Below are 22,067 nucleotides of genomic sequence, written 5' to 3'. Positions count from 1 at the left end.
TGGAGGAAACCCACGCACACACGGGGAGGATGTGCAGACTCCGCACAGACAGTGACCCAAGCCTGAATCGAACCTGGGACCCTGGAGCTGTGAAGCAATGGTGCTATCCACAATGCTACCGTGCTGCCATTACTGCACCTTAACAGAATCGAGGCTCGTTGAAATTTCTGACTTTGGCAGTGGCTTGAACACCCAAAAGGAAATTGCTGGTTTTAAAGGACTTTATTTTTGGGGCTGATTTCAAAATATCCTTCCAGTTTTCAGTGCTCTCCCTGACTCTGCCCCCCCCCCCCTTGCCCAATTACAGATGCTGAAGATAAACCCATATTAATGTGCGGTGCTGTTTGTTGAATTTAAATTTCCTGATGCTTCCCCAGAACCGTGAGCGACATAAACATTTCATTCCGTAAAGCAGTTCTCAGGTTCTCACTCTTATCGATGGCAGAAGTAAATCCTGAGTATTTGGGTCTTAAATGTCTTCCAATAGTGATTTGTTTGTCCAGGTACTGGACTAGACAGAACTCCATGCTTGATACTAGATTGGCACTGGGGATAGGGGAAATGAATGCTGCAACTCTTTTGCAGCAAATTTGCTTCACCTTTTCCTCGATTTACCAACAATTATTTCACCAGGTCCGAATTTGTGTGCGGTGTATTGGGTGGCTTTAGACTGGTATATTTCATGGACTTTTAACTTTAATCTTTGTATGTTTTAACGCATGTGTCAGGCTGCAGAAGATATCGGCTACCCAGTGATGATCAAAGCCTCTGAAGGAGGAGGTGGGAAAGGGATAAGGAAAGTGAATACTGCTGAGGACTTTACAAATCTTTTCAGACAGGTGGGTGATTCAGACGTTGCAGTACGATGAACATAAAAAGGGGTGAAATATTTTGTCTGTTGGATAATATGTGCTGGTAATATGGCTTCTGACTCCCATTAGCTGCAGTATCTTTAAAGTGCTGATGCAGCACCTGCTCCGGCTTAAAAAGATGCATTTACTGAGAGCAGAGATATCTGACGGAAAGGCATGAATCTCCTTCAAATTGACATTGTGTTTCTTTGTGAGTTGAGACAAGCTATTTCACTGAATATCTAAACCCACTTTTTTGAGACACTTTGGAATTTGCTTTGTTCTGGTAGTACCCTGGTTAATTCATTCATGTAAAATTCCAGGCCGGGATTTTGTCAGCAGCGTGTTTCATCTCTGGACGTAACCGGAACTGCGCACGCTTCTATTTTTTTTCTTCTGCTTCTCATGTGATTATAGTTAAAATTCTAAGTGCCAATGGTGTGCTTGCAAAACATATTAGAGAAGCTTTTAATAGTTGCATTGATGCTGTCAATGCTACATCTACAGCCAAAAAACTGAAGAAACTCATGGCCAAATAGGGATGCTCAATATCATGGCCACAACTTTCCTATCGAACTACATTGCCATTAACATGAGTCCTGAGGCAGTAAAAGTCAAGAGACAGCACAGAGGAGGGGAATGTCGAAGACCAGCAAAAAAATGGCTGTGAAAAAAGCAGCTGAAAGTCCGTTGGGGAGTGGAAAGGTCACCGCGGGGTCAGTAAAGGAAATGGAGGCTGGAGCACCAGGGGAGGCCGCGTTGCTTACGGCTGAAGAAATAACTAAGGTGATGGCTGCGGAATTCGAAAGGCAGTTTACAAAATACATGGAGACAATGAGGAAGGAGATGAGAGAGGTTTTGAGTGCGCTGGTGGAGGAGGCGATTTCCCCGGTGATGACGGCGGTGGCGAGCACAGTGGCGGAGGTGCGAGAGCAAGGGGAGGCGCTGAAGGAAGTGGAGGAGATGTTATTGCAGCACGGTAATCAACTTGCCTCGATGGGGAAGGAGATGCAGAAGGTGATGGACATTAACAAGGATCTGCGAGGAAAAATGGAAGACCTGGAAAACAGATCCAGGCGACAGAATTTGAGGATTGTGGGGCTGCCCGAAGGAGTTGAAGGACCGAAGCCGACTGAGTATTTTGCCGCGATGCTGGCAAAACTATTGGGGGAGGGGGAGGATCCCTCCCGATATGAACTGGATTGGGCTCATCGGTCCTGGAGGCCTGTACCAAAGGCGAGTGAGCCGCCAAGGGCAGTGAATCTGTGCTTCCGTAGGTACAGTGTGAAGGAGAAGGTCCTGAGCTGGGCCAAGCAGAAGCGGGTGGTGCAGTGGGCTGGAGCTGGTATACGTGTATACCAGGACTTTACGGTGGAGCTGGCGAGGAGGCGGGCTGCCTTCAACTGGGTGAAGAAGGCACTGTACATTAGCAAGGTGCAGTGTGGCATTGTATATCCAGCGAAGCTGAGGGTGACTTATAAGCTCAGGGACTTTTATTTTGGAACGGCGGAAGCAGCGGAGGAGTTTGCGAAGGCAGAAGGACTGTGGCAGAACTGACAAATTGAGAAATGGCCATGTGCCGATGTAACCTCATGACTGCATTTTCTTCTTTTTTGTTTCACTGCGTGCGGGTGTAGGGGCTAAAGGAGCCAATGTTGTATATATTTGGACAAGGGAAGGGATGGAACTTTCACCCGAAATGAGGGCTCTTTGAGGTGTAGGTGGATATGCGGGGTGTGTGCGCTAAAAGGGGATCTCTGGGCTTTCCTAGGGCCGGGCAAGGGGGAAAGGGACTCGTGCGGGGGCCTCCACACTGGCTGGTTTAATCTGGCCAGTGAACGGGAGTGAGGTGGGGGGAGGGGCTGCGGCCATCGGAGCCTGGCAGAACAGGGTCCGAGTGGTCTAGCCGGGGTGGAAAGTTGGGGGGAAGGAACCGAGGTTGGGATGAGGAGTTTTACAAGAGGCAGTGGACGGGAGGAGCTGGAGACTTTGGGGGGGGGGGGGGGGGGGGGGGGGGAAGGAGGAGGGGGTGGGTGGGTGTACAACTCTTGGGTATCATGTACGGTACTCTTTCCGAAGTTGGATGGCATTGAGTGTAGGGGGGAGGGGAAGTGGACTCCAGAGGTCAATGGTGACCATGGGTGGCCCCGGACTCCTTTTTTTTAACCATTTGTAATACTCCTTGTATTTGTTACCATTTACTGTTTGTGGATGGGGTGTAAATGTTTGAAGGAAAATGTGAAAATGTAGAATTAAAAAAATATTTAAAAAAAAACATGAGCCCTGAGAGTACAAAAGTGGCATGGGCGTTAATCAAAATTCTATTTCTTTTTTTAAAAATAAATTGAGTATCCAATTTTTTTTTTCCAATTTGTGGCCAACTCACCTACCCTGCACATCTTTGTGTCATGGGGGTGAGACCCACGCAGACACTGACAATGTGCAACTCCACACAGACAGTGACCCGGGGTCGGGATCGAACCCAGGTCCTCGGCGCCATGAGGCAGCAGTGCTAACCACTGCACCACCTTGCCGTCCCAATTAAATTTCATTTGTAAATACTTCATATTACATTGGTTTCACTTTGTGCAGCATCATTATTTGTTGAGACTAGCTCAAAGTAAATGTACTGGCACACTTCAGAGTTGGCATGCATTGATGGTTACAGGGGAGTTAGGGACATTTTCTTGTAGAAGAAACAGTTTTTCTTTTGTTCACTGAGTGCTGAATTTGGTGCTTTTTGAGTGCGATAGTGAGAGTTTGGTGACCGAGGGAGTATAAGGCTTCATTTTTATCTAAAGTTTAGTCTTTCTTTTATTTAGTTAATTAACTTAAAAGTTGCTGTTTGGTTTAGAAGAAGGTGAATTTTCAATCAGCTTGAAACAGGCTTCTACTTCTAGGCACTTGCAGCTGGAGCTTGTTAATTAGTTAATTGGATTAGGCCAGTTTTTCAGAGGCTAGATTCACAGTATAGAAGTGATCCCCTACAGTGCAGACTTTGTTTGCACTGAGTGCTGAATTTGGTGCTTTTTGAGTGCGATAGTGAGAGTTTGGTGACCGAGGGAGTGCTGAATTTGGTGCTTTTTGAGTGCGATAGTGAGAGTTTGGTGACCGAGGGAGTGCTGAATTTGGTGCTTTTTGAGTGCGATAGTGAGAGTTTGGTGACCGAGGGAGTGCTGAATTTGGTGCTTTTTGAGTGCGATAGTGAGAGTTTGGTGACCGAGGGAGTTAGGTGAGGAGGGAGTAAGGTGCTCCTTTCATTTTGTTTCCGACATTTCCGCAAAGAGTGAGAAGAGAGCCAGGAGTTTACAGGAAGTGTAGCTGACTGGGAGCAGAGTCGGAGGGCGGAGATCTAGTTAGTCCACACAGCAGCTATATTCTGTCAGGTAAGAGGGGATGGAGGCTAGGCCAGTTACGTGCTCCTCCTGTAGGATGTGGGTGGTGAGGGATACCACCGGTGTCCCCACTGACTATACCTGCGGGAAGTGCACCCAACTTCAGCTCCTCAAAGACCGTGTTAGGGAACTGGAGCTGAAGCTGGATGAACTTCGGATCATCCGGGAGGCAGAGGGGGTGATTGAGAAGAGTTACAGGGAGGTAACCACACCCAAGGTACAGGACAAGAATAGCTGGGTTACAGTCAGGGGGGAAAAAAAACAAACAGGCAGACAGTGCAGGGATCCCTCGTGGCTGTTCCCCTTCAAAACAAGTATACCGTTTTGGATGCTGTTGGGGGGGATGACCTACCGGGGGAAGGCCCTAGCGGCCAGGTCTCTGGCACTGAGTCTGGCTCTGGGGCTCAGAAGGGAAGGGGGGAGAATAGAAAAGCAACAGTTGTAGGAGATTCAATGGTTAGGGGAATAGATAGGAGATTCTGTGGTCGCGAGCGAGACTCCCGGAAGGTATGTTGCCTCCCGGGTGCCAGGGCCAGGGATGTCTCGGATCGTGTCTTCAGGATCCTTAAGGGGGAGGGTGAGCAGCCAGAAGTCGTGGTGCACATTGGTACCAACGACATAGGTAGGAAAAGGGGTGTGGAGGTAATAAACAAGTTTAGGGAGTTAGGCTGGAAGTTGAAAGCCAGGACAGACAGAGTTGTCATCTCTGGTTTGTTGCCGGTGCCACGTGATAGCGAGGCTAGGAATAGGGAGAGAGTGCAGTTGAACACGTGGCTGCAGGAATGGTGTAGGAGGGAGGGCTTCAGGTATTTGGATAATTGGAGCGCATTCTGGGGAAGGTGGGACCTGTACAAGCAGGGCGGGTTGCATCTGAACCAGAGGGGCACCAATATCCTGGGAGGGAGGTTTGCTAGTACTCTTCGGGAGGGTTTAAACTAATTTGGCAGGGGAATGGGAACCGGATTTGTAGTCCAGCAACTAAGGTAGCCGATATTCAGGACGCCAAAGCATGTAAAGAGGCAGTGGGGAAGGGAACACTGACAAAGGAGAGTACTTGCAGGCACGGAGATGGGTTGAAGTGTGTATACTTCAACGCAAGAAGCATCAGGAATAAGGTGGGTGAACTTAAGGCATGGATCGGTACTTGGGACTACGATGTGGTGGCCATCACGGAAACTTGGATAGAAGAGGGGCAGAAATGGTTGTTGGAGGTCCCTGGTTATAGATGTTTCAATAAGATTAGGGAGGGTGGTAAAAGAGGTGGGGGGGTGGCATTATTAATTAGAGATAGTATAACAGCTGCAGAAAGGCAGTTCGAGGAGTATCACCCTATTGAGGTAGTATGGGTTGAAGTCAGAAATAGGAAAGGAGCAGTCACCTTGTTAGGAGTTTTCTATAGGCCCCCCAATAGTAGCAGAGATGTGGAGGAACAGATTGGGAAACAGATTTTGGAAAGGTGCAGAAGTCATAGGGTAGTAGTCATGGGCGACTTTAACTTCCCAAATATTGAGTGGAAACTCTTTAGATCAAATAGTTTGGATGGGGTGGTGTTTGTGCAGTGTGCCCAGGAAGCTTTTCTAACACAGTATGTAGATTGTCCGACCAGAGGAGGGGCAATATTGGATTTAGTACTGGGTAATGAGCCAGGGCAAGTGATAGATTTGTTAGTGGGGGAGCATTTTGGAGATAGTGACCACAATTCTGTGACTTTCACTTTAGTAATGGAGAGGGATAGGTACGTGCAACAGGGCAAGGTTTACAATTGGGGGAAGGGTAAATACGATGTTGTCAGACAAGAATTGAAGTGCATAAGTTGGGAACATAGGCTGGCAGGGAAGGACACAAGTGAAATGTGGAACTTGTTCAAGGAACAGGTGCTACGTGTCCTTGATATGTATGTCCCTGTCAGGCAGGGAAGAGATGGTCGAGTGAGGGAACCATGGTTGACAGGAGAGGTTGAATGTCTTGTTAAGAGAAAAAAGGTGACTTATGTAAGGCTGAAGAAACAAGGTTCAGACAGGGCATTGGAGGGATACAAGATAGCCAGGAGGGAACTGAAGAAAGGGATTAGGAGAGCTAAGAGAGGGCATGAACAATCTTTGGCGGGTAGGATCAAGGAAAACCCCAAGGCCTTTTACACATATGTGAGAAATATGAGAATGACTAGAGCGAGGGTAGGTCCGATCAAGGATAGTAGCGGGAGATTGTGTATTGAGTCTGAAGAGATAGGAGAGGTCTTGAATGAGTACTTTTCTTCTTTATTTACAAATGAGAGGGGCGATATTGTTGGAGAGGACTGTGTGAAACAGATTGGTAAGCTCGAGGAAATACTTGTTAGGAAGGAAGATGTGTTGGGCATTTTGAAAAACTTGAGGATAGACAAGTCCCCCGGGCCTGACGGGATATATCCAAGGATTCTATGGGAAGCAAGAGATGAAATTGCAGAGCCGTTGGCAATTATCTTTTCGTCCTCACTGTCAACAGGGGTGGTACCAGGGGATTGGAGAGTGGCGAATGTCGTGCCCCTGTTCAAAAAAGGAACTAGGGATAACCCTGGGAATTACAGGCCAGTTAGTCTTACTTCGGTGGTAGGCAAAGTAATGGAAAGGGTACTGAAGGATAGGATTTCTGAGCATCTGGAAAGACACTGCTTGATTCGGGATAGTCAGCACGGATTTGTGAGGGGTAGGTCTTGCCTTACAAATCTTATTGAATTCTTTGAGGAGGTGACCAAGCATGTGGATGAAGGTAAAGCAGTGGATGTAGTGTACATGGATTTTAGTAAGGCATTTGATAAAGTTCCCCATGGTAGGCTTCTGCACAAAGTAAGGAGGCATGGGATAGTGGGAAATTTGGCCAGTTGGATAACGAACTGGCTAACTGATAGAAGTCAGAGAGTGGTGGTGGATGGCAAATATTCAGCCTGGATCCCCGTTACCAGTGGTGTACCGCAGGGATCAGTTCTGGGTCCTCTGCTGTTTGTGATTTTCATTAATGACTTGGATGAGGGAGTTGAAGGGTGGGTCAGTAAATTTGCAGACGATACGAAGATTGGTGGAGTTGTGGATAGTAAGGAGGGCTGTTGTCGGCTGCAAAGAGACATAGATAGGATGCAGAGCTGGGCTGAGAGGTGGCAGATGGAGTTTAACCCTGAAAAGTGTGAGGTTGTCCATTTTGGAAGGACAAATATGAATGCGGAATACAGGGTTAACGGTAGAGTTCTTGGCATTGTGGAGGAGCAGAGAGACCTTGGGGTCTATGTTCATACATCTTTGAAAGTTGCCACTCAAGTGGATAGAGCTGTGAAGAAGGCCTATGGTGTGCTCGCGTTCATTAACAGAGGGATTGAATTTAAGAGCCGTGAGGTGATGATGCAGCTGTACAAAACTTTGGTAAGGCCACATTTGGAGTACTGTGTACAGTTCTGGTCGCCTCATTTTAGGAAGGATGTGGAAGCTCTGGAAAAGGTGCAAAGAAGATTTACCAGGATGTTGCCTGGAATGGAGAGTAGGTCTTACAAGGAAAGGTTGAGGGTGCTAGGCCTTTTCTCATTAGAGCGGAGAAGGATGAGGGGCGACTTGATAGAGATTTATAAGATGATCAGGGGAATAGATAGAGTAGACAGTCAGAGACTTTTTCCCCAGGTGGAACACACTATTACAAGGGGACATAAATTTAAGGTGAAAGGTGGAAGATATAGGAGGGATATCAGAGGTAGGTTCTTTACCCAGAGAGTAGTGGGGGCATGGAATGCACTGCCTATGGAAGTAGTTGAGTCGGAAACATTAGGGACCTTCAAGCAGCTGTTGGATAGGTACATGGATTACGGGAAAATGATATAGTGTAGATTTATTTGTTCTTCAGGGCAGCACGGTAGCATTGTGGATAGCACAATTGCTTCACAGATCCATGGTCCCAGGTTCGATTCCGGCTTGGGTCATTGTCTGTGCGGAGTCTGCACGTCCTCCCCGTGTCTGCGTGGGTTTCCTCCGGGTGCTCCGGTTTCCTCCCACAGTCCAAAGATGTGCGGGTTAGGTGAATTGGCCAATGATAAATTGCCCTTAATGTCCAAATTGCCCTTGGTGTTGGGTGGAGGTGTTGAGTTTGGGTAGGGTGCTCTTTCCAAGAGCTGGTGCAGACTCAAAGGGCCGAATGGCCTCCTTCTGCACTGTAAATTCAATGATAATCTATGATTAATCTAGGACAAAGGTTCGGCACAACATCGTGGGCCGAAGGGCCTGTTCTGTGCTGTATTTTCTATGTTCTATGTTCACACTTTATTGTTCAACGGTGTCCTGTGTTGTACTCTCCACTCTTGTGGGATGTGGCTGAACTTGTAGGCTCAGCTGGTCCTCCCTCCGACGCTTTGTAAAGGATATTATCTGAGAACAATCTCAGCAATGTTGTCGGTGAACTCAAAGCCCTGAAAGGACTCTGCCAGCCAGCACCCTGATGTAGACACACGTTTGAACAGTGTTGGCACTGTCTTTTAGGCTCCTCATTTTCTTACCTTGACTGACTGTCCTCAGGTAGAATATAATTACAGAAGCTTTGCACTAATGAATATTCATAGCATACAAAATTATTGTAAGTAGGAACCTGCCACGGGCCGATGAAATGCTTGTCACGACACTGACTTTCTTCATCTCAACCTGCCGCTGGGAGACCAAAATTTCCCATCCGGTCTAATTAAGTCACCCTATATACCTCATTTCCTGCACCAGAATAGTGCAATGAAAACCATGCAGATTAATTAGCACATTGCCAGAAGGGATGAAACTAGTTTACCTTCAGGTGACTTCTTCTCTGTGGGCTGGAAGAGAGGAGGGGCAAAAACCGTCAATGAAGATTCTGAAAATATCTGAAGATTAGTTTTAGTCCATGGTGTTTTCATTCCTGAACTATAATGCTGCCTGTCATAGGTGTCATTAGGCCTGGTTGAACATGGAAACAGCACAATTCTTAACCAACTTTCAGCCTTGGAGCTGTGTTCATCAATCTGTTACCTTGTGCAATATAATTTCTTGTGTTATTTTGATTAAAGCTGTTAAGCTGTTTTTTTTTTTAACAAACAGTTGCTAGAGTGTAAATTCCTTGTATTTTAATTCCCCTCCACAAAGATAAATATAGAAAAGGGAGGTCCATCACGTTGATCCATCCATAGAAGCTTACAGTCACCGCTTCCCTCTCATACAGAAATAACTTTCTCTTGAGTGTCTCCCTGGACCATACACCAGCTGTGGCTGAAAATGGAAGGGCGACCTACACACTGGTCTCCTGATGCCACATCTAATTCAGCTGTTTGGAAGAACCTTGAGGATGGCCCAGGACTGAATCTCTTCTGCATCTCCATTACCATGCACAGATATTAATGATATGACATAGTGAACAGTTGATCCAATGACGACCCCTGCCCCCACAATTTTATTATTTTTATTAAGCAATCATCCTTTTTTTTTTTTTACTCTCTCCATTTACTTATCCGAGGAGCAATTTCATCTTTGTAAAAAAAAAAAATAGTAATTGGGAAATGCATGGAATTGCTTCAGGCATGGTTTCTTCTGATGGTCTGACTGAGATTTGGTATCGGAGATGGTGGATGTGAATCTGTCATTTTGTTCATACCCTTCAGGTATGCATTTGTTGCACAGCTCAACGAAAGGTTTAGCTTCAAAATGAAAAGGACAATATCAAATTTCAGTTTTGATCTAAAATTATTTGAGCAATGATTCCAGTTCTTGTCCTTCTGGAGGTGTTGTGTTCAGGAGAAGATTGACACTTCCCTCTTTATTTCAGGTACAAACAGAGGTCCCTGGTTCTCCAATTTTTGTGATGAGGCTCGCCAAACATGCGCGCCATCTCGAAGTCCAAATTCTCGCTGATCACTACGGCAATGCAATTTCCCTATTTGGCCGTGATTGCTCAGTTCAGCGTCGGCATCAAAAGATTATTGAGGAAGCCCCGGCGACAATTGCTACATCAATAGTGTTTGAAAACATGGAGAAGGTGAGCACAGGAGATCTTTGCTGTACCATTGAGGTATCTGTAGGAATTATTTGACTTTCAAAGGAATATGCAACTGCATAATATCATGCTGAGCGGCTTTTAAAGCCCTTGTCTCTGAATTTTCTGGAATGCTAAAGTTGGTTTTCTGCAATCTCTGGAAGTTTCCAACAAGCCTTGCAAGGAGCAGAAGTCCTGAATGCCCCTTACAGGGCAAATGATGGGCTATGTGCAGCAGCTTCCCGAGATGGGGACCAGCATAGTAATGGAGGCTAGTGCGCTGAGTGAATGGGCCATACTGGCCTCAATGTGGACCGGCGGGTCCTCTGGTGATGTCAAGGCCAGGCAAGTGACTTGAAGCCTGAATGAGAACTTTTACTTTCTGGTTTGGCTGCCATGTTCAGAGGGCTAATTAAAACTGTGCGCAGGATTGAGGGCTTGGATGACTCCTTCCATGGGCATATGGGTGGCTGTGTTTGCAGGTGCGTGGAATGGGCAAATGCTGAAGATGCACCTGAAATGGCACTTGTGCCGGGTAGTTCCATGCTGCTGAGATGCTTTCCCATTGACTTCAAACGACAGTAGTATTAGTACTGGGTGACCATGCTGAGTGTGGTCTTGACACTGCTGGCTGGTTTGTAGGGGGTGGACCTTTGAGGTCATGGTATGTATTGGACTGCATCATTTTAATGGCTATGTGAATATAAAATTAATATACCAACCATTTTTGAACCTGCTGTTTCTAGACCTATATTTATGCCAGCACTGATGCCTTGCAAATTCCCTCCCTCGATCGGTGTTCACTGTTCTGAGCAGAAATATTTGCAAAATACCCCAAATTTAGTTGGGTAAAAATAAAAGGTTGGTCATGTTATCCATAATTGTTGTTACACTTGTTCGAGTATTTAAAATGATAGTTGCTGGTGTGACTTTCCATTCAGTGTAGTTTTTTTTTACATGCAGTGAATAAAGTGACTTCTAATACTCTTGGACAGGGAGAAACGTTACATAAATAATCAAAAGCACATATAGCTACTTTCATGACCTCGGAACACCTCCAAGTGCTTTAGAGCCAATCGGTACTTTTGAATGCAATCACTGTTGCAATGTAGGAATTGAATTAGCCGTGCCATGGAATCTTTACTGTTCTCCTGAGAGGGCAGATGAGGCCTCGGTTTACCATCACATCTGGAAGACGGCACATCTGACGGTGCAGCATTCCCTCAGTAGTGCACTGGGGTGTCATTTTGGATTTTGAGTTTGGGTCTCTGGAATGGGACTTGAATCCACAACCTTTTTGACTGATGCGAACACTCCCAACACTGCCAATACTGACTTTCTGCTTCTGCTGTTAACTTTGACAGAGATTTATGTTATCTGACCATCCCCTCCGTAACTCAGTGGATTCACTTTGGTACTGGCAAGACTTTAAGGCAAAAGCAGAGCTCTGGATAGTGAATTTTAAAAAGGATAAAGGTATACTTATACACAACGACTTGCACAACTTCTAAAATCCTGTCCCAGGGAGCATTCGGTACCTCCGTGTCTATAGTCAAACTTGCAAGTAACAAGATGGTTCTCAACCCACTTTTAGCCCTTGAGTTAGCATTACCCCATCTCGACTCAGGCCTTTTGGTCATTTGTTGTTACTGGGTTAATTTCATTGGATTTACCCATTTACATACAATGCTCCATGGAGCAGAACAATGAGACAGTTCATGATCATTCATTTATCTGAATTTATCCAAACCTTAATTCATTCTCCTCATACCTACCTCAAATGGCCAAGGACAGCAATAAAGATTTGTACCCACTGGTATCTGGCTACTCTTTTTTTCCACAGACAAAGCTTATAGGAGCAAATTAATATTTTAAACTTCAAACATTGGAATATTACCCAGCCTTAATAACTACCGGATTAATTACAATTCTTCAATTATACATAAGAGGCTCGCTACTTATTTAATGATCTGCATCTGGCTGGTTGCTGATTATACTGTAATTCTTGGTTAATGCATGTGAGAGATTGTAAAGTACAGAATGCAAAATGACTTCTTTAGCCCAGTGTTAGTACAAAATGATGTCTTGACCTCGTTAGCTTACAACAGTGAATATAATGTGAAAATGCCTGAAAAATGGTCGAGTTAGACTAAAATCTACTGCCAGGGCCTATTACACTGCCAGCACATTGTCAATATTATGGTCGCCTTTACGTCGCTTTAACTGAAATTGAAAGTATGTCCAATAAAGGTGATTTGATGCATTTGCCTGTAGTATCAAAATGGATCAGGAAGTTTAATTTATCCCACACCATGTATGACTATTAACTGTGATCAGCTGACGGCCATTCTGTATTAAGTTGAAGGATGTAAAGTGAAGAAACAAACAATGTTAAACTACATCAGTGCCACTGTAGTCTGGATCCAGGTTGCCCAGATTTGATGGGCATATTTGTTGCTTTGATTCCCCCTGAAAGAATAATCATAAAAAGCATTGTATCCTTGGCATTACTGATACTTGCAAGCTATAGAGATATGAAAAGTATTTTGAATTTTTCTCACTCCGTAACACTTGCGTACTTGTCAAAATTAATAATTACACTTTATTCTGTTTTTACTCCTTTATCAGGATATTAAAAACCTGTGACACTCATTACTTCTCTTGATGTTTGCTTGCTCACCAATGTAATTTGCAACTTTGTAGAACTCCAGTTTGGTATCACATAGATCATAGAATATACAGTGCAGAAGGAGGCCATTCGGCCCATGGAGTCTGCACCAGCCCTTGGAAAGAGCACCCTACCCAAACCCATACCTCCACCCTATCCCCATAACCCAGTAACCCCCCCTAACCCTTTTGGACACTAAGGTCAATTTAGCATGGTCAATTCACCTAACCTGCACATCTTTGGACTGTAGGAGGAAACCAGAGCACCCGGAAGAAACTCACGCAGACACGGAGAACGCACAGACAGTGACCACAGCCGGGAATCGAACCCGGATCCCTGACGTTGTGAAGCAACAGTGTTAACCACTGTGCTACCGTGCACCCGGTTCATCACTTTCTCTCTAATTCCTTACAATTCTGATAACCTGCATTATAGACCCTGACAACTCCTATTGGTCTATCAGCTTACAAAAACATTCCCATAAAGTCTATCACAGATTGTTCACTGGGTATGAAATTGTTTTAACTCTATCCCCTGTTGAGCATCATCACTTATTGGCAAACCATTTACTCTTCTGACTATGTTAACCTGCTAACTGCTGAAATTTTGTTTTCCAGTGTGCAGTGAAACTGGCAAAAATGGTGGGCTATACAAGTGCAGGCACAGTGGAGTATCTGTACAGTCAGGACGGAAGCTATTACTTCCTGGAGTTAAATCCCAGGCTTCAAGTGGAACATCCCTGCACTGAAATGGTTGCGAATGTGAACTTGCCTTCTGCGCAGTTGCAGGTGAGTTCTGTGCGTTAGTCGTATTGCTTTAGGAATTCGGTTGAATTGTTGCATAATATTTATCTGTTACATTTGTAATCTCTCGTTTTTTTTCCCAATGCCTTTGTCTCTCTCAACATAAGTTGTGCTACATTTACTTGTCTGATTCATGTGCTTTTTGCTCATTCATTTTCCCTCAGATTGCTATGGGAATCCCTCTACACAGAATCAAGGACATTCGGATGCTGTATGGAGTTGCCCCATGGGGAGATTCACCAATTAATTTTGAAAATTCAGCAAACGCTCCTTGCCCACGTGGTCATGTGATAGCTGCTCGTATCACCAGCGAGAATCCAGATGAGGTAAAATGAAATGGTTAAATCTTGCAATTTTCTGTAATGCTACAACATTGGTCATTAAATTCTGTTATTTAGCTTCTATTTCCCATGCAGTTTCCAATGAGGCTCCTGACTTTCACATGGAAATAGCAGAATTGTACACACGAGAGATTTTTCAACAATGGCAGGTCATTTGTCCCTTGATTAGCAAGTGTCGTCTATGTGTTAATAAGGACCAATGTATTAGGTTAAAATCCACAGCCTATTTTAGCTCTTCCCTTGTTTTCCCACCTCTCTATCATTCCTCTGTAGATAGACACTGTACTACTGATCTGTCTGAGATATGAAACGCATGGTGGCTGGCTTGAAGTGATTTGTTTTGTTTGGTGTTGTGGTTATAAAGCAAACCAATATTGCAATTGCTAACACAGCAGACAACACTTTTTGGACTTATTTGGGTTGTGCACCGTTACGGCAGCTGTTCAGGATGACATTGAGTGGGATTCTCCGACCCCTTGCCGGGTCGGAGAATCGCCGGGGGCTGGCGTGAATCCTGCCCCTGCCGGTTGCCGAATTCTCCGGCACCGGATATTCGGCTGGGGTGGGAATCGCGCCACGCTGGTCGGCGAGCCCCCCCCCCCCCCCCCCCGGCGATTCTTCGACCCGCGATGGGCCACAGTCTTCACCATGGCCGACGCGGAAGAGACCCCTCCCCCCCCCCCCCCCCCCCCGCGCAAGCGCGGGGATGACGTCAGCAGCCGCTGACGCTCCTGCGCATGCGCGGACTTCCGCTGCCCGGCGAAGTCCTTTGGCCCCGGCTGGCGTGGTGCCAAAGGCCTTTCCGCCGGCTGGCGGCGTGCCAACCACTCCGGCGCGGGGCTAGCCCCTAAAGGTGCGGAGAAATCTGCACTTTTGGGGCGGCCCGATGCCGGAATGGTTCACCCCACTCCATCCCGCTGGGACCCCCCGGGTAGGGGAGAGTCCCGCCCATTGTCTTTTTCATTTGCATTTTCCCCTTCATTGCTGTGACCAGACTGAGATATGAATGTATGTTGCCACTGCTCTGTAATTTTTCCTTTTTTAAACCGGGACAAGGTAGACAGTAATGTACACATGCCCATTTTCCAATTGTAATTGTGCAGATTGCTGAACACTGCAAATGTTTTGCGTCACTATATAATATTTCATTAAACTCTGGCGTACTTTGCTCCAAGACAAGAGTGCCTACATTAATATCGGGCTCATGAATGTTGAATAATACTGATGGCTTCAAAAATGCTTGAACAGTTATTTTTAAAAAAAAGTTATTAGAGTTGATTTTGTTAAGTCATGTAATGTATAGATGCAGAGTCCGATGCGGGAAACCAGAGAGTAATGTGTTTGTACCCCACTGCGGCTTGAATGACTCTCATTTTCAGTTCTTTTACTCTGTCTGACAGGGATTCAAACCGAGCTCTGGTACTGTGCAGGAGCTGAACTTCCGCAGCAGTAAAAACGTCTGGGGCTACTTCAGTGTGGCAGCAGCGGGAGGCCTACATGAGTTTGCGGACTCTCAGTTTGGACACTGCTTCTCCTGGGGGGAAAACAGAGAAGAGGCCATCTCGTTAGTATTTTGCTTGACCATTTTTTCACTAAAACCTTTGTCAATGTACAAAATTGTCTCTGACAGTCGCCTTCTCCTCCGAGGCCTTGTCCAATCTTTAAGAAATGTGCTTTTTTTTTCTCTTGATCATTTCCATTCTTCAGCCAGTCTGGATTCACCTTTTCTGTTTCTGAGAGGGTCAGTAAGTGGGCAATCCGCTCCCTGACCTCTACTAAAGCCCCATTGATAACGGGGAGTACATGGCTGCCATAATTGAACGGCCATAAACGGGGGCGACATTCTCCGACCCCCCGTCGGGTCGTAGAATCGCCGGGGGCTGGCGTGAATCCTGCCCCCGCTGGTTGCCGAAGTCTCCGGCACAGGATATTCGGCGGGGGCGGGAATCTCGCCGCGCCGGTTGGCGGGCCCCCCCGCTCGATTCTCCGGCCCGGATGGGCCGAAGTCCCGCCGATAAATTGCCTGTCCCGCCGGCGTAAATTAAATCACCTACCTTACCAGCGGGACAAGGCGGCATGGGCGGGCTCCGGGGTCCTGAGGGGGGTGCGGGGCCTGGCCCGCAATCGGGGCCCACCGATCCACGGGCGGGCCTGTGCCGTGGGGGGCACTCTTTCCCTTCCGCCTCCGCCACGGTCTCCACCATGGCGGAGGCGGAAGAGACTCCCTCCACTGCACATGCGTGGGAAACTGTAACGGCCGCTGACGCTCCCGTGCATGCGCCGCCCCGAGATGTCATTTCCGCGCCAGCTGGCGGGGCAACAAAGGCCGTTTCCGCCAGCTGGCGGGGCGGAAATTCCTCCGGCGTCGGCCTAGCCCCTCAATGTTGGGGCTCGGCCCCCAAAGATGCGGAGCATTCCGCACCTTTGGGGCGGCGCGATGCCCGTCTGATTGGCGCCGTTTTGGGCGCCAGTCAGCGGACATCGCGCCGTTTCGGGAGAATTTCGCCCCTGATTTTTCTGCCCTTTTCTCTGCAAACTCTTGCCCACCACATCCCAGCTGGGAGATGTGCAGTTTGGGAAACAAACACCATGGGAGCCCAAAATTGCCTGCTCTATGGTTTTGAACAGTTGCATGCTCTATGGTTTGGAGCTTAGGTGCTCCATTGCTTAACATGTTTCCAATTACTTCTGAATCTCTTTTAAAAAATTTTATGTTAAACATTTGCAAGCCAACCAAAAAGAGTATTAAAAAACTGTTTATATAGTACCTTGTTATGTGTATAGGCTACCAAATTAATTCTTTTTTGTTTTCAAATTGATGTTGTGTAGGTAAATTTTGTTGCTAGCAAATTTCTACAACTGAGATATGAGAATCATTAAAAAAAAAATTTAGAATACCCAATCATGTTTTTTCCAATTAAGCAGCAATTTAGCGTGGCCAGTCCACCTAACCTGCAGATCTTTGGGTTGTGGGAGTGAAATCCACGCAGACACTGGGTGAATGTGCAAACTCCACACACAGTGACCCGGGGCAGGGATCGAACCTGGGTCTTTGGCGGCGTAGACAGCAGTGCTAACCACTGCATCACCATGCCACCCCGAGATATGAGAATCTGTTTGCCATTGGTTTAGGGACCAGGATACAAGGAAACCACCTGCTTTTCAAAGAGTGTCACACAATCATTGCATTCATTTAAGTAGATATCTTGCAGGTTTAACATGCCATCTGACAGATGGTACCTCTGACAATGTGGCATTTCATTGGTAATGCAGAGATTATGCACCCAAATTCCCAGAATATGGTTGAAAGTAATACCCCGACTTGAGTCATATAAGTTGCCATTTAAATAAGAGCGAGCGTGTAAGATAGGGTGAGAGCGAGATGTTTGAAAAAGGAAGCATATTTAGCTTTAAGACTAAGTCAACAGGGCTGAGCTAAGTCCTCCCTTGTCCCACTCCCAAGTTGGTTATAACAAATCTTGAATTTTACAAGGAGGTGATAGTGCCAATTCAGTATAAATATTTAATTATGTGTAGTTCCTTGCAAGTAATGAGCCAGCTAGATTATTTAAGTTAACAAATTGTTCAGATCCTGGACCAGACCTCAACATTTGTTAGGATACCGGACAAGAACCCCAAACACTTTGTTAAATTTGTAAAACTGAGGAAAAGGTACTTTGCTCCAGGAGTGATTCCACAGACCAATAGTATATGGGTACATTAAAACAAACTTTATTACTAATACAGAATTAGACTACATTAACATCACAGAAAATAGCTTACAATTAACAGTTAAGCAATTAGTTTTTAAAAAAAGGAAACACTAACTTCGAACTGATACCTTCTTTATCTTCAATTAAACAAAGCCCACCACCGGTCAAAAGCCACTTATAAATAAAGTTGGCAAACACCGTGATACCCTGTACGCTTCTGAGATTTCTTGTAAATATTGCTTGGAGAGAGAGAGATACTTTCAGTAAACAGCCTGGAAGTTCTGGTGTCTTTGGGAGCCTAGAGCTAAGCTGCCTGTCCATTACTTCGATCATCTTTTTCCCACTTGGATCCCCTTGCCTGCTTACCCAAGTCTAAATACTGTCTGAAATTATTTACTTTCCTGGGAGCTGTCTTCCTATAAACTAAAGTCCATTCGATCTCTCTTTGTAAACAGACATGTTTGGAATGGATGATGATCTCACTTTTACGACATCTTAATTTCTACCGTTTGCAGTCAGAGTCAGGATCCCTCAACATAGAATCTTTAATATTACTGCAACAGAAATATACACCTGAACTTAGGCTTTTAAAAAATTACTGCAACAGGCAAAAAAAATCAAGTGTATATATACCAATTTCTTGTGTTCATCACAAAATAAACAGTTAGTTTACTGCTAAAACTCATGCAGATGAAGTTGCAGAGATTGTTAACAAAAAACGGTAAAAATGTAACAATGTGTCCAACTACTCTCAAATGAGAAAACAACATGTACACAATCTCTAACCTCCCCACCACCCCCCAAGCGTGCACATGGAGGTAAAACTCTGCAGAGCAGCTTGACTAAGTAACCAAATAAAGTCAGAGAAAAAGTATTCCCCAATTGTCCAGAGGTTTGTTTACAGCTGAAGGGTCCCTTTCCACCGTGGAGCAGTCAGTCTGCAGTTGTGGTTAGTTGATTTGGAATTTCCTAAGAACTCTCAGTTTCCAGCAGTGAGGTTGTCTCGTGAGATTTTCAAATAGCTCAACTTTGACGAGAGAGGTTTCAGGAAAAAAAGTGATGGGGTAAGATTGCTACCCCTGCGGCAATCTCTCTTTGACTATCAAAATTCAGTGTTTTTTTAATCCAAGAGCTAGGTCACATGACCTGAGCTTTATAGTCCGTGTCTCCATAAAAGTTGCCTGTGTCCTCTGCACATTCAATATAGTGGCTGCTGTAGCCAGTGTCACTTGCGTCGTAAAAAGTGCCCTTTTCGGAATTGCGCAGTGGTTAGCAAGGTGGTGCAGTGGTTAGCACTGCTGCCTCACGGCGCCGAAGACCCGGGTTCGACCCCGACCCTGGGTCACTGTCCGTGTGGAGTTTGTACATTTTCCTTGTATCTGTGTGGGTCTCACCCCCACAACCCAAAAAGATGTGCAGGTAGGTGAATTGGCCACACTAAATTGCCCTTAATTGGGAAAAAAATAATTGGGCACTCTAAAGTTATTTTTAAAGAGTATCTTTTTCAAGAAGTTCAGTAGATGTGTCCAGCTAGTGATAATATAAAGTAATATTTCAGATAACACTTCTGATAACAACAGTTGCAAGTTTTATAAAAGCAATCTCCATATAAAGGCTTATTTTGTAATTTGCTTCCACACACAAAGTTATTTTATTATAGTTCTAGCAGCAGCTACTTGACATCATATACTCTATGAAACTTTCAGACCGCCTGTCTGATTTTGAGAGTACCAATGTAAATAATTGGGGTTTATGGTCTGAATGACTGCTGTATGGATTACATGGCTTGGCTGATGTCTGAAGTCAACAGTCTAGAGATGACAGAATAGAGCTCTCACAACATATGCATTTAGGTTTAGCTGGATATGAATTCTGAGAGTGCGTCTGTTTTTCTATTGAGTTCTTTGACTTAATTCTGTAGCCACTACCAAGTTAGACGCAGCCCCCCCAAATAGCTTCATTTTAATCCATGATGGTGTTTTGTTCTCTGGTGGGAACTTTAAAAAAAACTTCTATTTCTTCTGATTCTGCAGGAACATGGTGGTGGCATTGAAGGAACTATCAATCCGTGGTGATTTCAGAACAACTGTGGAATACCTCATCAGGTTACTGGAAACTGAAAGCTTCCAGCAGAACAGCATTGATACTGGCTGGCTGGATCGGCTCATTGCGGAGAAAGTCCAGGTATTCCAACTCGGCGCATTGGAGGACTTGTTTACATATTCCAACAGAAAGCAATGAAGTCTGGGGGTCAAATTCAATTTTAGCAGGTGCACAAAATAGGTGGTGGAGGAGTGGGGCCATTGTTCACTCGCTGTTTTACTCTGCCTGATTTTCCTTTATACCTAGTGAATTGAGAGGTAAGTTGTCCATGGTATATCATGAGTAACCTTTTGTTTCTGCTGCGGGAAAGCTCCTTTAGGATTAAGCTGCATTAGGATTAAGATTTACAAATCCTGAAATTTAAATGTTTGAATAACATAGGAGATTGTCAGTAGGAGTATGCCTCCCGTTTCATGCAGTAGTTTACCGAGACTGTTTATGGGTTACGTAAATGAGCCTTTTGGAAGAACTGGTCACAAGTGACTGGGCCAGATTTCCAGTCTCCTCCATATTTCTGGCCTTCCCTAGAGTAAGTAGATCCGGCTGACATCCAATTCAATGATGTGATGAAAAAATAGTGCTGGGACATTCACTCTCCCATTCTGCCCCATCCCATTTTATGCAGTAACATGGCTATTCATAGCCTACTGATGCTTGAGTAGGTAATTGGATACAAGCCAACAGCGATGGCGGCTGCTATTTGTTTTTATCTGCCCTGATGAAAATGAAATGAGGTGCAGGCCCCTTCCCCTCCCCTCCCTCTTCCTCTTCCTCCTGACCACCATGTTTCTGGACAATTAGATTTTGCTGCCTGTGTTGGCATCATTGAGAAAATTGCTTTGTCCGTGCTTGCTATTCCCATCAAGCAAAATCGTAGATTTGCAGCAGTGAAATTGCCACCCATTGTACCGGGGGAGGGGGGGGCGCAGGGGGCAGGCAGGCACGATACCACAGTGGTTAGCAGTGTTGCTTCACTGCACCAAGGTCCCAGGTTCGATTCTCGGATCGGGTCACTGTCTGCGCGGAGTCTGCACATTCTCCCTGTGTGTGCGTCGGTTTCTTCCGGGTGCTCCGGTTTCCTCCCACAAGTCCCAAAAGACGTGCTGTTAGGTAATTTGGACATTCTGAATTCTCCCTCCTGTGTACCAGAACAGGTGCCGGAATGCGGTGACTAGGGGCTTTTCACAGCAACTTCATTGCAGTGTTAATGTAAGCCTACTTGTGACAAAGATTATTATTATTAATTTCAGTGCTGTGCTGAAAAACCATTCTTCAAATGTTAGACAACACTGCCAAGCTTGATCTTGGTTCCTACCCATGTCTACACACTCTCGCACTCTTTCTTTTAAAAAAAAAAAATTAAAATTTAGAGTACCCAATTCATTCTTTCCAATTAAGGGGCAATTTAGCGTGGCCAACCAGCTACCCTGCACATTTTTGGGTTGTGGGGATGAAACCCACGCAGGTACTGGGAGAATGCGCAAACTCCACACAGACAGTGACCCAAGGCCGGGATCGAACCTGAGACCTTGGTGCAATGAGGCAGAAGTGCTAACCACTGCTCTCGCACTTTTTCTGACAGGAATCCATGGGTATCGATCAGCGAAATGATCCGTAAATGAACTTTTTATTTGGGGCACAGAGACCGACAGCAATATCCCTTTTGGCTGCAGTCAACAAACTCAAAACAAATGGAACAGATTGGAGATCAAATATTGGTCTCTACAGATCATTGCACACTGGACAGCGCACTTAACCTGCTAAGCTATGGGAGCAGCTCTTTAAAATGATGATGATATCATAGCCGTAATTAGGATTGGACAGCACTTTCTCACTTGTCTGCCTGTGCAGTTGCTGAAATGTCACTTTGTCCCCTTTTAGGCTGAGAGGCCGGACACCATGCTGGGAATTGTCTGTGGAGCTTTGCATGTTGCAGATAAATCCTTTCGAAACAGTGTCTCTAATTTCCTTCACTCACTAGAAAGGTAAATTGTATTGACCTTGAACTTTTAACAATCTTATCTGAACTTTGATTTTTTTTTAATATCTGCGTTCAGGAATTTTGTGTGAGAGCAAGATGTTGACATCTCACAAGTGTACATTGTTACTGGGCCACTTCAGCGCTGATTTTTATTCCTACTATTCCTGCTCTTGCTGTTTTCACAGCAATCCAATTGACTAATGTATCAA

The 22,067-nt window shown here is 45.4% G+C and overlaps 1 protein-coding gene across 2 annotated transcripts in view; it reads left to right on the top strand.

The window, feature by feature from the left end:
* Nucleotides 1-22,067, top strand: part of acaca (acetyl-CoA carboxylase alpha) — a 363,222-nt gene that overhangs the window by 37,112 nt on the left and 304,043 nt on the right. For both annotated transcript variants that reach the window (XM_072469570.1, XM_072469569.1), the window contains exons 9-15: nt 729-839; nt 10,043-10,252; nt 13,535-13,705; nt 13,885-14,046; nt 15,462-15,625; nt 19,808-19,958; nt 21,759-21,862. In XM_072469570.1, coding sequence (XP_072325671.1) covers nt 729-839; nt 10,043-10,252; nt 13,535-13,705; nt 13,885-14,046; nt 15,462-15,625; nt 19,808-19,958; nt 21,759-21,862 — 1,073 coding nt within the window. The remainder of the gene's footprint in view (nt 1-728; nt 840-10,042; nt 10,253-13,534; nt 13,706-13,884; nt 14,047-15,461; nt 15,626-19,807; nt 19,959-21,758; nt 21,863-22,067) is intronic.

Source organism: Scyliorhinus torazame, chromosome 12 (genome assembly GCF_047496885.1).
Source record: "Scyliorhinus torazame isolate Kashiwa2021f chromosome 12, sScyTor2.1, whole genome shotgun sequence".
NCBI lineage: Eukaryota > Metazoa > Chordata > Chondrichthyes > Carcharhiniformes > Scyliorhinidae > Scyliorhinus > Scyliorhinus torazame.
Note: the sequence above shows the minus strand (reverse complement) of the source record. Positions and strands in the feature narration are given on the sequence as shown.